General features: G+C 45.4%; 1 protein-coding gene across 5 annotated transcripts in view; it reads left to right on the top strand.

Annotated features, from left to right (window-relative positions):
* Positions 1 to 12248, top strand: part of STXBP5 (syntaxin binding protein 5) — a 1242391-nt gene that overhangs the window by 955175 nt on the left and 274968 nt on the right. For 3 of the 5 annotated variants that reach the window (XM_086927454.1, XM_086927457.1, XM_086927456.1), the window contains exon 19: positions 3950 to 4015. In XM_086927454.1, the coding sequence (XP_086783580.1) occupies positions 3950 to 4015 (66 nt within the window). The remainder of the gene's footprint in view (positions 1 to 3949; positions 4016 to 12248) is intronic. The other 2 variants (XM_086927455.1, XM_086927458.1) reach the window with 1 other exon arrangement.

Here is a 12248-nt window from a genome sequence, read left to right on the forward strand (position 1 = left end):
ATTGTACTATTAGTGTCCTTGCCTGTGTGGGTAGTATAGGTAAAATTCTCCTCAGATTGCAAAGTAATGCAAATCAGGTAGGTGCCGTCTTGTTGACATGGCTCTCCATGAATAACTTGTTATAAAAGATTACCCCAGGATTACGAATTAACCGTGATGCCTCTAAATTTCTATAATTTGTCAATGGCCAGAAATAGCTAGGAGTTCCAATAAAAGTTTATTGGCTGAGCAACAAAGAATTTCAATTTTATCTCCATTAAAACTTTAAGGAGTTGTTGAATTGGCCACTTTGCAATGTCCCTCAGACAGTTATCTAATCTGTCTAGTGATCCTGGCTTGTCGTTTCCTAGAGATAAATCAGTTGAGTATCATCTGCATAATTAATAAGACTGATGCCATGGGATCAGACAGGAGTTAGTAGAGGGTGCATATATATGTTGAAAAGGATTGTACTTAGTGCTGAACCCTGGGTAACTCCATACTCTATTGCTTTAAATTCTGAGTAGTAAGGGTGGAGTGAGATTGCTTGAGTGCTGTCAATTATGATTCAATCCATTTTAGCACAGTTCCGTCTACTCCAATCTTGGCTATTCTTGACAGTAGTCTCTTATGGTTGACTGTGTCAAATGCGGCTGATAGGTCAAATAGTATCAGAGCTGCCGTTTGACCTCTGTCCATTGTCATTTGCAGCTTGTTCGTGGCCAGCACCAATGCTAATTCAGTACCATGTGCCGGCCTGAAGCTTAATTGCTCTTCTTCTAGAAGAGTTTGGTCTTCCAGTAATGTCGACAGTGTCTTACTTGCCCATCATTCCAGAATTTTCACAGGAAGTGCTGACTAAGATGTAGGTCTATAATTACTAAGCACGGAGGGATTGGCTGAGAGCTTGTTTAACATCAGAGTTATTCATGCTTTTTTCCAGGCCTGAGGGACTTGACCCATTTCCAACGATTTATTACATGTTAGTAATAGTGCAGGGCATAGATCCTTGGCTAAGCATTTCCATATTCTAGGCAGTACAAGGTCTAGTAGGGAGCCTGATGAAAACGATATTGCTGTAGATCTAAAGCTTTCCTCCATCATTGAGACAGAGCTCTCTAACTTATATAAAATACAGGCAGAGGACTACAACTCCCATGAGCCCAAGCACAATGTCAAACATCAACCACTCACATGGCTCTATTACCACAAAAAGACATTGCCAAGGAATTTCTAAGGAAGGCATTTCTTCTTGCATAAAACCAAGATTTGAGATTCCCATCACTGTAGTCATTTTTATGTTCAGCACATACAAATGACAGCCCAGCATCTAAACTTGTCCAACAGAAGTTATGAAACCGTCTTACTTTACGTTGAAAAAAAATATTATAGCATATTACGAAACATACAACCTAAATAGCATCTGCAATATGTGCAGTTAGTAAAGAATACATTATTATTCCAAACGGAGTTAAACAAATCCAAGTATAAGGGTGGGAGTGATGATATTGTCTCCTCTGGTGTGGGATAATGCTGGCTTCTGTGTAGAATTGAAACTTTCCTTCGCAATAACTAGACATATTTTCATGCTATGTCAAGACTGAAGGCTCGTATTATAATTTTGTGAAACCATTTCCATCACAGTCTTAAAGTAGTACTTTTTAAAAGCTTAATCTATCAACCAGTTAGCTGCCTTCAAAATATCCTGCAGAGATACCCTCACTGAAAACGCCTAGGAGGTAGGAGGCTATAGCTCCCCTGGCTGAATGCGTGCCAATGGAAGAGTTGATGATGCCTGCTTCATCCATCACCCAGCATGGACTCCTAGCTATTATGGAGGGGAACATGTTTAAAAGGTTTCTTAAGCTAAATCAGCAACTGTCTGGTACCTGCAGGTTTGGCATCCTCTATCAATGTCTCACTATCTTTAAGACACCTAACCATTTAAAGCTTAGAATGATCGAGGAAATACGCTTAATGGATCATTCTGATATTGGTCTTTGTGTTCTGTGGCACTGTAAAGGTAACCCCATCCAGGGTAAAAAGCCTGGAGGATACATCTACTGCCCTCACATACAAGACTCCTTTACATGAGTCTGCAAAAAGCTTTGACCTCATCCTGCCAAAGGAGTAGATGTTCCAGATGGAGTATCCATTTTGAAAACACTGGAGCACGATGCTCTTCCTCTTGTGAGAGAGTGCACAGCGAATGATTCTGCAAGCCGTTCTAGGCAGTTGGTGTGCAACCTCTTTCTAGGTCGGACTAAGGAGGCTTCTAGTCCTTACTTTGTCAGTTACTTCAGGGATCCTCACTTATTTGATCCAGTGGTTTTATTCAGACACTTTTTATGATCTTTATTGTCTTCTAGTCTTTTGAATGTTACACTACTCAAGTTTAGTAGTGTCTTATTGTTCGCAACTATATCAGTCATTCTTGGAAAAGAGTTGTCAATCATACGTGGTATTTTTTAGTTCATTTTTTATTTCCTAAAAGTGAGCACACCTCCTTTCTCGGATTAGGCTATGGTTGCTGTCCAATTTGGTTCTAAGTTACTAGGAATTTTTTATAATGTATTGTTTCATGTGGAGGTGTGCAGGAAGTGGGCAAGTATCATTCTGTTAGATTTGTGTCTTTCTTTCAAGGACCAATTAACGTTCTGTAAACTTGAAGACTGTAAATTCTTGTTTCTAAGGCGAGACCTGAGTAGGGAACCTGTTTAACAGATTTTTCATTCTGCATAGCAGCTTTCTCCTCTGCAGTGCAAGAAGTTCTAATGTTCTTATCACTGTTTTCTACGTTGTCTTAAGTGTCTTTCAGTTGCTTAGTTTGTATTCTTAGAAGCACTATTCCTTGCCACCATTTATTACATTCTCTTTTCTTCCTCTCCTGGTGTGACTTCCCATGCTGCGGTTTCAATGTTTAACAGTGTTTTAACTGTTTTAGAAACATTCCATTTATTTAAACATTTGTACACTAACGATACGTTTACCGTTTAAGTTCGTGCACTTTGAATCTATATATTCAAGACCTGTTTTGCCATTTTGAGCAACGCTGCCCAGAGCCCCAGACCTCTCACCATCAGAAAGGCAACAGAACAAGCTTGGTTAGCTGCTGTGCAGGCCGAGGCAACGATGGTTTTCCAAGAGATCAAAGTTTGTGATTTATTTCTCCTTCTTACCCTTTTGTAATTGAAACATTCTTTCGGTAGAGAGGAGAGGCTGTCCTCTTATTGGCATAACTGGTGATATATCACATAGTTTCTCTTCCTACTCCCCTAGAACTTTGAATTACCGAATAGGCCTGAATACTTACAAACCGCTAATGATTGTAAAGAATAAGCATGGAAGTAATGTTACTCTTTTCCTGATGAAAACCATAGCGATTCGGTGAAGGTTCGTGGCGCAGTTTAAACCATAACTCAGTAAACTTACCTTTGCATGTAAATTTAAAGAATGATCGCATTTTGCTATCGGAAATAGTCTCATCAAGGCACTTCCTATGAGAACTCAGTCCGATCAACTAGGATTCATAATCTCCAATCATTAGGTTTTTGCTTCATATCTACAGTACATATGAAACCAAAATGAGCCGTCACATGGCTTGCAAAGCGCTGTGCTCATGCCAAGTCGTGTGCTTATTTCACCATATTTCTAATGCGATTATTTTTAATCCATCACTGATGTCTTTAATGACACCATGGCAGAATGGTGGTAGTCTCTTTTTTGTTTCTTTGTAGCTGAATTAGATTAAATGCTACCTGGAGAATCGTCTGCTTGTTTTCTTTTCAGTTTCAATAATCACGAGGTTGCTGAACTTGTCAAAAAACACTTTTAATAAAAAAATTGCGTGCAGTATTTTTCCTATATAAACATTTATGAGACATGATGCCATGAGTGAATTGTAATAGAGGTTTCACCTTTGCAATGTGGATTCATTTTGAATTATTCTGCTGTGATTTCTACTTCCCAGCAGGTCTTTGTGATATCAACGAAACCACTACGACGTCAGAGGAACGGTGCAAGTCTCCCACTTCAGGTAATAGGACGACATTCATATTATGACAAACCGCCTGTTTTGGTGAACTGAATGCAGCATTGTTTCTGTGCGGTGTACCAAGTATCTTTAATGCTATTTGACTTTGTTGTCCTCTAACCTTGGGTTTGAGTCTATGTTCTTTAAATCTGGAGTAAAAAACACTACCCGAACTCGAGTGCTGCAAACATTCATTGCTTATAGGTTATTTATAATAAACATTTATTGGTTACAGGCTTTAATGCTCGGCCGAATTTTACCCTGTACATCTGATAGACTTCTAGCCTCAGATTCTTTATCTTAGAATTATCCCCAGGCGTCAGACTGGATCTGGAAATCTTCTTGTGAGCAGTACCCCTGCGGAGTGGTAGGTGGTTTCCACGCCGGAAGTGATGTGCGTGGTGCATATATTGTCGTCACCCTTGCATGCAGACTTCAGTTCTTTTCTTTCTGCGCCACTCAGCACAGATCCAGTGAAGAGCTATCCACAATCAATTTTTGACGGACCTCTTTTTAAAAATGTGTTTTTACCCTTTTTGAGACATTGTCTCCTGGGGTGGGGGGATGTCCACGAGGAAGACTGGTTTTAAGCCCTATGAGGCCTGTCTCCGGCAAATGTGGGTGATGGATGCACACCTTGTATGTCTCGGGTGACTTGAGCGCGACCATGCCAAGACCTGTGTCAGTTGTTGAGGGAGCGGTCTCTGAAGCTCCTTGCTTGTCGCACCATTTACCCTAAGGACATGAGGGAGCTCTCTCTGAAGCTAATTGCCGCTTGACGTGTTATGCCGCAACGGTCTGTTGGTCGCGGAGCCACTCCAAGGGCTCGTTGTCGCACTCAAAGTCGTCTAGGCATTTGAGTAGGTCCCACAAGCACAAAAAGAAAAAGAACTTGAAGAAGGCTTTGACTTAGACCCGTTCGTCAAAGTCATCCAAAGAGAAGAGCGAGCGTTGGCATTCGAGGTCTAGCTCCATGGTTCAGCCTGCCCCTGGCTGCCGGCCCTTCCTGAGTTTCGTGGAGCGATCACTGCCCAACTCTGTGAATTTTATGACGCTATGCACCTCCAATTTGAGCGACGTGTTTCTGCTGGAGCCCCTTTGGGCTCTGTTGGTGCCCCTGCTGGTCTTCTGCCAGGGATTCACCCCTTGCGCCAGTCTGGCCCTTTGGATCCATGGACGAATGCGAACCACCACCGGTCATGCCACCTTGACCTTCTCTGGTGCTGGCCCCTCTGCCTACGTCCCCGGCTTAACAGCCCCCATATACATCACCAATTCTGACACAGAGCTGGATGGGCACAACTGGAGGCATTCTATACAGCCTGGAGTCTGTGCAGTAATCCTACGGGCTAGGACTTGGGGATGACAAAGAGGGGCCACTGTACCCTGATGAATGCCAGCCCATAGATGTCAACGGGAACACCTACTGTAAGGAAATGGCGGATGCCAGTGGACTGGACAGCTCCCCAGATATTGGCCTGGACTCTCCTCCTATCATGGCTTCACAGGAGGGAGTCTCATTTGTATTGATGGTGGGGAGGGCGACCAAGGTCCAGGACCTTTAGCTGCCCTCCGTGGCTGTCAAGACAAACATCTTGATGGAAATGCTTCACCCCTTCTGAACCGCTTCTCAGTTTAATGAAGCCCTCGTGGATGTCCCACTTGGGGCCTAGTCCAAGCCCTGTAAAGGGGCTCCTGTGAATAGGACAATTGCCCACTGCCAACTCCCTGCCACAGGGGACCCCAATGTCCTTCTCCAGCACACCACGCAGGAGAGCTTGGTTGTCAAGCTTCCACTTCAAGAGTAAATCCTGGTACGTTCTCTACTACTCCACCAGACAGGGAATCCAAGATGCTGGATACCTTGGGATATATGATTTCTTCCACTAGCCTGGCACTGCTGTCGATGAACATTGTGTGACTTATGGGCTGATCCTCCCATTTGGTCTGGGACTCGGTTGCTCAAGAGCTGCCTATTGTCTCTGAGGAGGCTCAAGCCATACTTTCCCAAGCTGACGGAAGTGACACAGCTAAGTTTGCTATACACCATGGGCAGGATACGACTGACTCACTAGGCAGAACAGTTTCATTGTTGGTTGCCTTTAGGCACTACGCCTGTTTGAGAACCATTGACTTTTTGGGGATGGCCAAGCCTCGCTCATGGCCCTTTGACAAGGAACTCTCAACCCTAGAGCCCGCCAAGGGCAGGAGAGCTACGTCCAGCACCATGAGCCGTTCCATGGCCCCTCCCCACCCAATTATGCCTTTCACTCCTTTTATGGCCACGGAAGGGGCTTCAACCATGTCTCTACCTGGGCTTCCAACCATGTCTCTAAATATCCAGCCACCATGGCACACACGCTTCCCAGTCCCTGCGTGACCAAGTTCACAATACCAACAGATCTCGTGGGTCAGGAAGCCAGCTAGAGGTCGGGCCAGTCCACCCCTACCTGGCAGCCTCCAAGCCTCTTTAGACTGCCCTCCGACCAACATGGGTATCCAGTGGGAGCTAGGATACGCCATCACCTGCCCCACTGGAGGTTGATAACATCCGACCACTGTGTTCTCCAGATTGTCCAAAGAGGTTACCACCTCCCTTTTGTGACTACCCCTCATCCCATGTCACCCATTTGCGGCAGGCTGATGTGCAACCACATCTCTTTACTCCGCCAGAAAATGGCAGCTCTCTTGGCCAAGGGAGCCACAGACAGGGTGTCTGTATCAGTTGTTGGTCATGGTTGTTATTCCTGCTACTTTCTGGTGCCCAAGTAAGAAGGAGGCCTTTGTCCTATCTTAGCCTGCGCCCTCTCAATTTCTTCTTGATAAAGAAGAAATTCATAATGCTCACGCTAGCTCAAGTGCTGTCTGCCTTGGAACCGGGAGACCGGATGGTAGCATTGGACTTGCAGGACGCATGCTTCTGCATTCCCATCCTGCCTACAAACAGACATTACCTGCGATTCACCGTAGGCCACAAGCACTTTCAGCTTGCTGTGATTCCTTTTGGCCTTACCAGCGCCTCTCAGGTGTTCATCAAGGTTATGGTGGTTGCAGCTAACTTACTGAAATTAGGGGTACCAGTCTTCCTCTATCTCGATAACTTACTGATGAAGGCAGGCTCACCCTATGTGGTCATCTCCCACCTCCAGACTACGACAGACCTCCTGCACATGCTTGGGTTCACTGTCAATGTGCTGAAGTCACACCTGATCCCTTCTCTGGTGCCTCCTTTCATCTAAGCTGTCCTGGATCTGCAGTTTTTCGCTTATCCTACCGATCAGCGAGTCCAGGATATTCGAGCTATGATACCAATATTTCAGCCTCTAGCCTGGCTTTCAGTGAGACTGACTCTGAGGCTCCTGGGCCTCATGGCCTCCTCCATCCTGCTAGTGATGCATGCCAATTGGCATATGCAGGCTCTACAGTGGGACCTGAAGTTCCAGTGGGCGCAGCATCAGGGGAATTTCTCAGACATGGTCCAGACCTCGGAAGGCACTGCAAAGGATCTGCAGTGGTGGCTAATGGACCACAATTTTGTCACCAGCAGACTCCTAACCTTTTCCCAACCAGATATGACAGTAGTGACAGATGTGTCACTCCTGGGTTGGGGCGGCCATTTGGGAAAAGTAGAGATCAGAATACTCTGGTCTCTGGCGGAATCCATCTCCACATCAACCTGTTAGAGCTCAGTGCAATTTGATTGGCATTGAAAGCCTTTCTACCCTTCATTAATGGAAGGCTAGTGCAGGTGTTCACAGACTACACCACCACCACGTGGTACTGCAACAAACAGTGCCTCTGGACATGGCAGGAACATCAGGGCATTTTCCTTGTGGTTCAACACTTGGCGGGCCCTCTAAACACCAGAGCGGAAAAACCCAGCCGAAGATGCCTAGCAGATCACAAATGGCATCTCTAACCAGAGATGATGCATGGGCTGTTTCAGCAGTGGGAATAGCCTTGGGTAGATCTGTTCACCACCGCAGAGAATGTGCAATTTCAGCATTTCTAGAGTTTCTAAGGCAGCTCTCGCTTGAAGATGCTTTTTATCTTGAGTGAAACTTTGGCCTCCTGTATGCCTTTCCACCAATGCCATTTCTGCCTACAGTTATCAAGAAAATTGGGAACGACCGTGCACAAGTCATCCTTGTGGCTCCTCACTGGACTTGGAAAGTCAGGTATCCTGAGCTGTTGATCATGTTCATCAGTTCTCCGATCAGGCTGCCCCTTCTGGAGAATCTCCTGTTGGACAGCAGGGGGGGGTTTCACCCGAATCTGTCAATGTTCCTCCTTCATGCGTGGACATTGAGCCGCAGCAGTTGATAACATTTGTGAACTTCTGCCCAAAGTCTGTAATGTAATTTGGGCTGCTAGGCATCTCTCCACCAAGATGGTATACACCTGCCATTTGGTAGAGTTTGTGACATGATGTTCAGAAAAACAGGTTGACCCCCTATCCTCTCCCCTTTCACGGGTTCTTTTGTTTATTCTTTCTCCAGGCGGCAGGGCTCTGCTTTGGGCACCTTAAAAGGCTATCTTTCTACCATCTCTGCTTTTTTGCGGTTGCCAGATCAACCATTCCTATTCAAGTCCCCTATGGCATATAGGTTTCTGAAAGGTATCCAAAACATGTTCCCACCTTCGCCCTTCATCATGGCTCAGTAGGATCTAAATTTAGTCTTAAAATTTCCCATGTGTGCTCTCTTTGAGCCGTTCCGCAGCTTCCCTATCAGGCGCCTTTCTACAAAAATGACAGTTCTAATGGCAAGAACATCTGCCCGGGTGGGGCAGGAAGCACCAGGCTTTGTCATCTCAGCCTATCTTAACATCTACACAGACAAGCTGGTTCTTTGGACTAGAGCCTACTTCCTGCCAAAGGTAGTCACTCCCTTTTATGAAGGACAGTCATTCACCCTTCCTACCTTTAACGCTCTGCCTCATCCGTCTAAGAAAGCAGAGCAAATCCACAGTCTAGACCCAAAAAGAGCATTGTTGTTCTACCTTGACCACACTAAAGAGTTCCTGGTGAATGACCAACTCTTAGTGGGATGTGTAGGAGCCCAGAAAACTAAGGTGGTACACAAACAGACTATCTAATGATGGATCGTTCTCTGTATCAAAATCTGCTACACATTGGCCAAAAAACAACCCCCCTGAGGACTTTTGTGCTCCTTCCACCAGAGCCAAAACCAGTGCTTTAGCAGGCGGAGTCCCGGTCCTGGACATCTGCCAGGCAGCAACGTGGGCATCTCTGCCTGGACTGTAGGGTACGCAGAGATGGGCATTTTGCCTGTTCGATCCTGCAGGACTTCTTAGTGTAAAATAGTTTTGCAGACCACCTCCGGGGAGTATTGCTTGGGTATCCATTCTAAGGTAAGGAATCTGCAGCTTGAAGTCTCTATCAGATGAACAAGTTACTTACCTTCAGTAACGCCTTATCTGGTAGAGACTCTATCTAGCTGAGGTTCCTTACTGACCTACCCATCCCCCCGCTCTGGGAACGATTAATAGACTCTGGGATGTTACATTTCAGGACTCTACACACCAGTGGTCAATACTCTTCGTGACTTTGCGCTTCTGGCGTTGAAAGTCACAAAAAGAAACTGATGTCAGCACCTAGTGCGCGATACCTACATAGCACCGTGCATGTCTCTTCTGGCATGGCCGTCAAATTCACACAGAGCTGAACGACTCCACCTATCGGCTCGCTGGGGCACTGCTCACGAAAAAGTTCTGGATCCAGTCTTACACCTGGGGATAATACTGAGGTAAGAAATCTGCAGCCAGATAAGGCGTTAATGAAGGTAAGTAACTAGTTCGACTTTGTCAAAAGGTAGTTTGGGTTTGAGGCAGGTATGCTAAGGCTATGGGAAGTCTCAAGAATAAGAAGATATACAGACTCACAAGACAAGACATGTACTGATCATTGCCATGAGGTTTTTGATTTTATGTATTCATTTTTGCTGCAATTTCTTATTTCCCCAGAAATAGTATGAGCTTTGGAAGTGATGATATTTATTTGCTAATGGACCTTATGTGTGATTATATTTTTCTGAAGTTGGATGCATTTTATTGAAATGTATTTTCTGAAGTATACTTCTTACCGCATATTACTTACTTATAGACTATCTCCCAGGTGCCAGACTGGATCTGGACTTTTTCTCAGCGGTGCTTCTGCACACCTCTAAGTTGTGCCCTGCGGCTCTGACTTGGCTTTTTTTCACCCTGGAAGTATACATAACGGAGCAACATATAATGGCCACAAGTTCTGACATCAGTTCCTTTCTTTCTGTGCATTTGAACCCGGATCTGGAGTTTAAATCCATTTTTTGTTAGTTTTTGATGTATTCCAGCTCAAATCCAGTTTGCAAGGGAGCAATCTCCCCACCTAAAACTAGAGTGCTCAAACCATGCTGTCACTGTCGGAAACAGTAATGGAACCAAACAAAGGTTTCCTTTGGTGTTTGGGCTGGGCACAGTTCTTAAGTTGTGCAGTGAGTGTGCCTTCATGCACCCAAAGGTAATCCAGGGCAGTGATGAAAACATGTACTTACTAAACATCAAAAGAAGTCACTGACCTCATGTAAGTCCTTTTCCTCATCAAGGGTGCAGTTCTGGTCCTGCTCTTGAGGTCGGACCTGGGACAGATCTTTTTGTTTGAAATCAACAGGTAGTTTGAAGTCCAAATCAAAGATGAAACCTAAGAAGGCGAAGCAGGACTCGACCCCATCGCACCACTCTGTTTAAAGAGAAGTTGCGAGGGCGTCAAGTTTCCAATCAGTCTTGCTCATGAGCCCACTTGAGCCTATTCCACAATGCATCCAGATATGCCCTGAGTTCCCGGGGGACCACTGGCAACACTGTGGCAAGTCAAAGCCTTAAGGAGGGCATGCTTTGTATTTTTAGCACTCTTCCAGCTCCCTTGAATGCATCCTTTGAGTTGCAAGGATCTGCAGGTGCCTCCAGTCGGGTTACCACAAGCACATCCATCCACAGTGCTGTCTGTGCTTCTAGAACCAGTGTTGGGATTCGGGACCAACTCCGGTGCCGACTTCCGTTTAAGCTCCGAGACCTGTGCTAGTCCCTTTTTCATCAACGTGAATTCCAACACCCAAGCACTGAAGGGGTGTCCGGTGCTGACTCCAATGTGCTACCTAGAGCTGAATTCATCTCAGCCACAAATGAGGACTTGCCATGACTCCTCTCCTGCACACTTGGTTCCTGTACATCCCGGTTGTGACACTATACTGCCACTACCAAGAAGCCGTCCTCAGAGACTTCATCATCTCTATGGATCTGATTCAGACCAGAGTTTACCTTGCAAAAATAACAACTGTGCTGATGGGGGATGATTTAATGTCCCATTATAATGGATCTCAAGAAATATAGTGAAGTTAATACTTTACCTTATACAAGGTTGATTTCCCCCATTGGGCCCCCAACAGAATAGAGTGCTTCTGTTGTGGTAATTTGATGTGCTGCTGAGTTCCTGGACCAACAACTGCCTTCTGTTGAGGTTAAAATAAACATGCTTACTGAAGTTGTATAGCCTGGGCCTGCTTCCCCTCAAGCTTTACTCCCATTCCACAAAGACATAAATGGTACTGTGATGGGTAACTGGTCTAACGCTTGCTTTTTCCCACTGGTGAATAGGCAGGTGGCCAGATGCACAGACTGACAAGTGGCCTTGAATTATGCCGTATCCCACTCAAAGTAGGTGGGCCAGGCTTACATCCGCAAGGTGAATTCGAATTAATTTTCTATGAACCCTCAACCCTATTTCTCCAGACCTGGAGTAAAAGAAGATTGAGGCGTTCACGAAACAAATGTTCTCTTCGGCAAGCCTGACCTTGAGGTCAACCAATACTGTTTGCCGACCTGTCTGATATATGCACGCTCTCTGGAACATGTCTAGCAAGATCTTGCCAGTGGTTCTGGGAGTCCGCTTCAGCCGAGTCCTATAAACAAAAATTCTGAAAAAAAAGAAAAGGGGGCAGGGTAAAAAAGCATTAAAAAACATATATATATGCTGCTAATTCATGGGGCAAAAATTGTTTTTAAACAATATGTGCAGGCTCCTGTGCTTGTTTTCAAAACGGCCCCCGGGTGGGCCAGTTCCCTGGGGCATTTTATATAAAAAAAATTAGGGGGCGCATGAAGCCCCCTCCCAAGGTTCTTAGAGACCTGGGGACCACCCCAGTCCCCCTAGAACCACCTCCTCCCTGGAGCCAAATAT

Source organism: Lissotriton vulgaris, chromosome 6, assembly GCF_964263255.1.
Source record: "Lissotriton vulgaris chromosome 6, aLisVul1.2, whole genome shotgun sequence".
NCBI lineage: Eukaryota > Metazoa > Chordata > Amphibia > Caudata > Salamandridae > Lissotriton > Lissotriton vulgaris.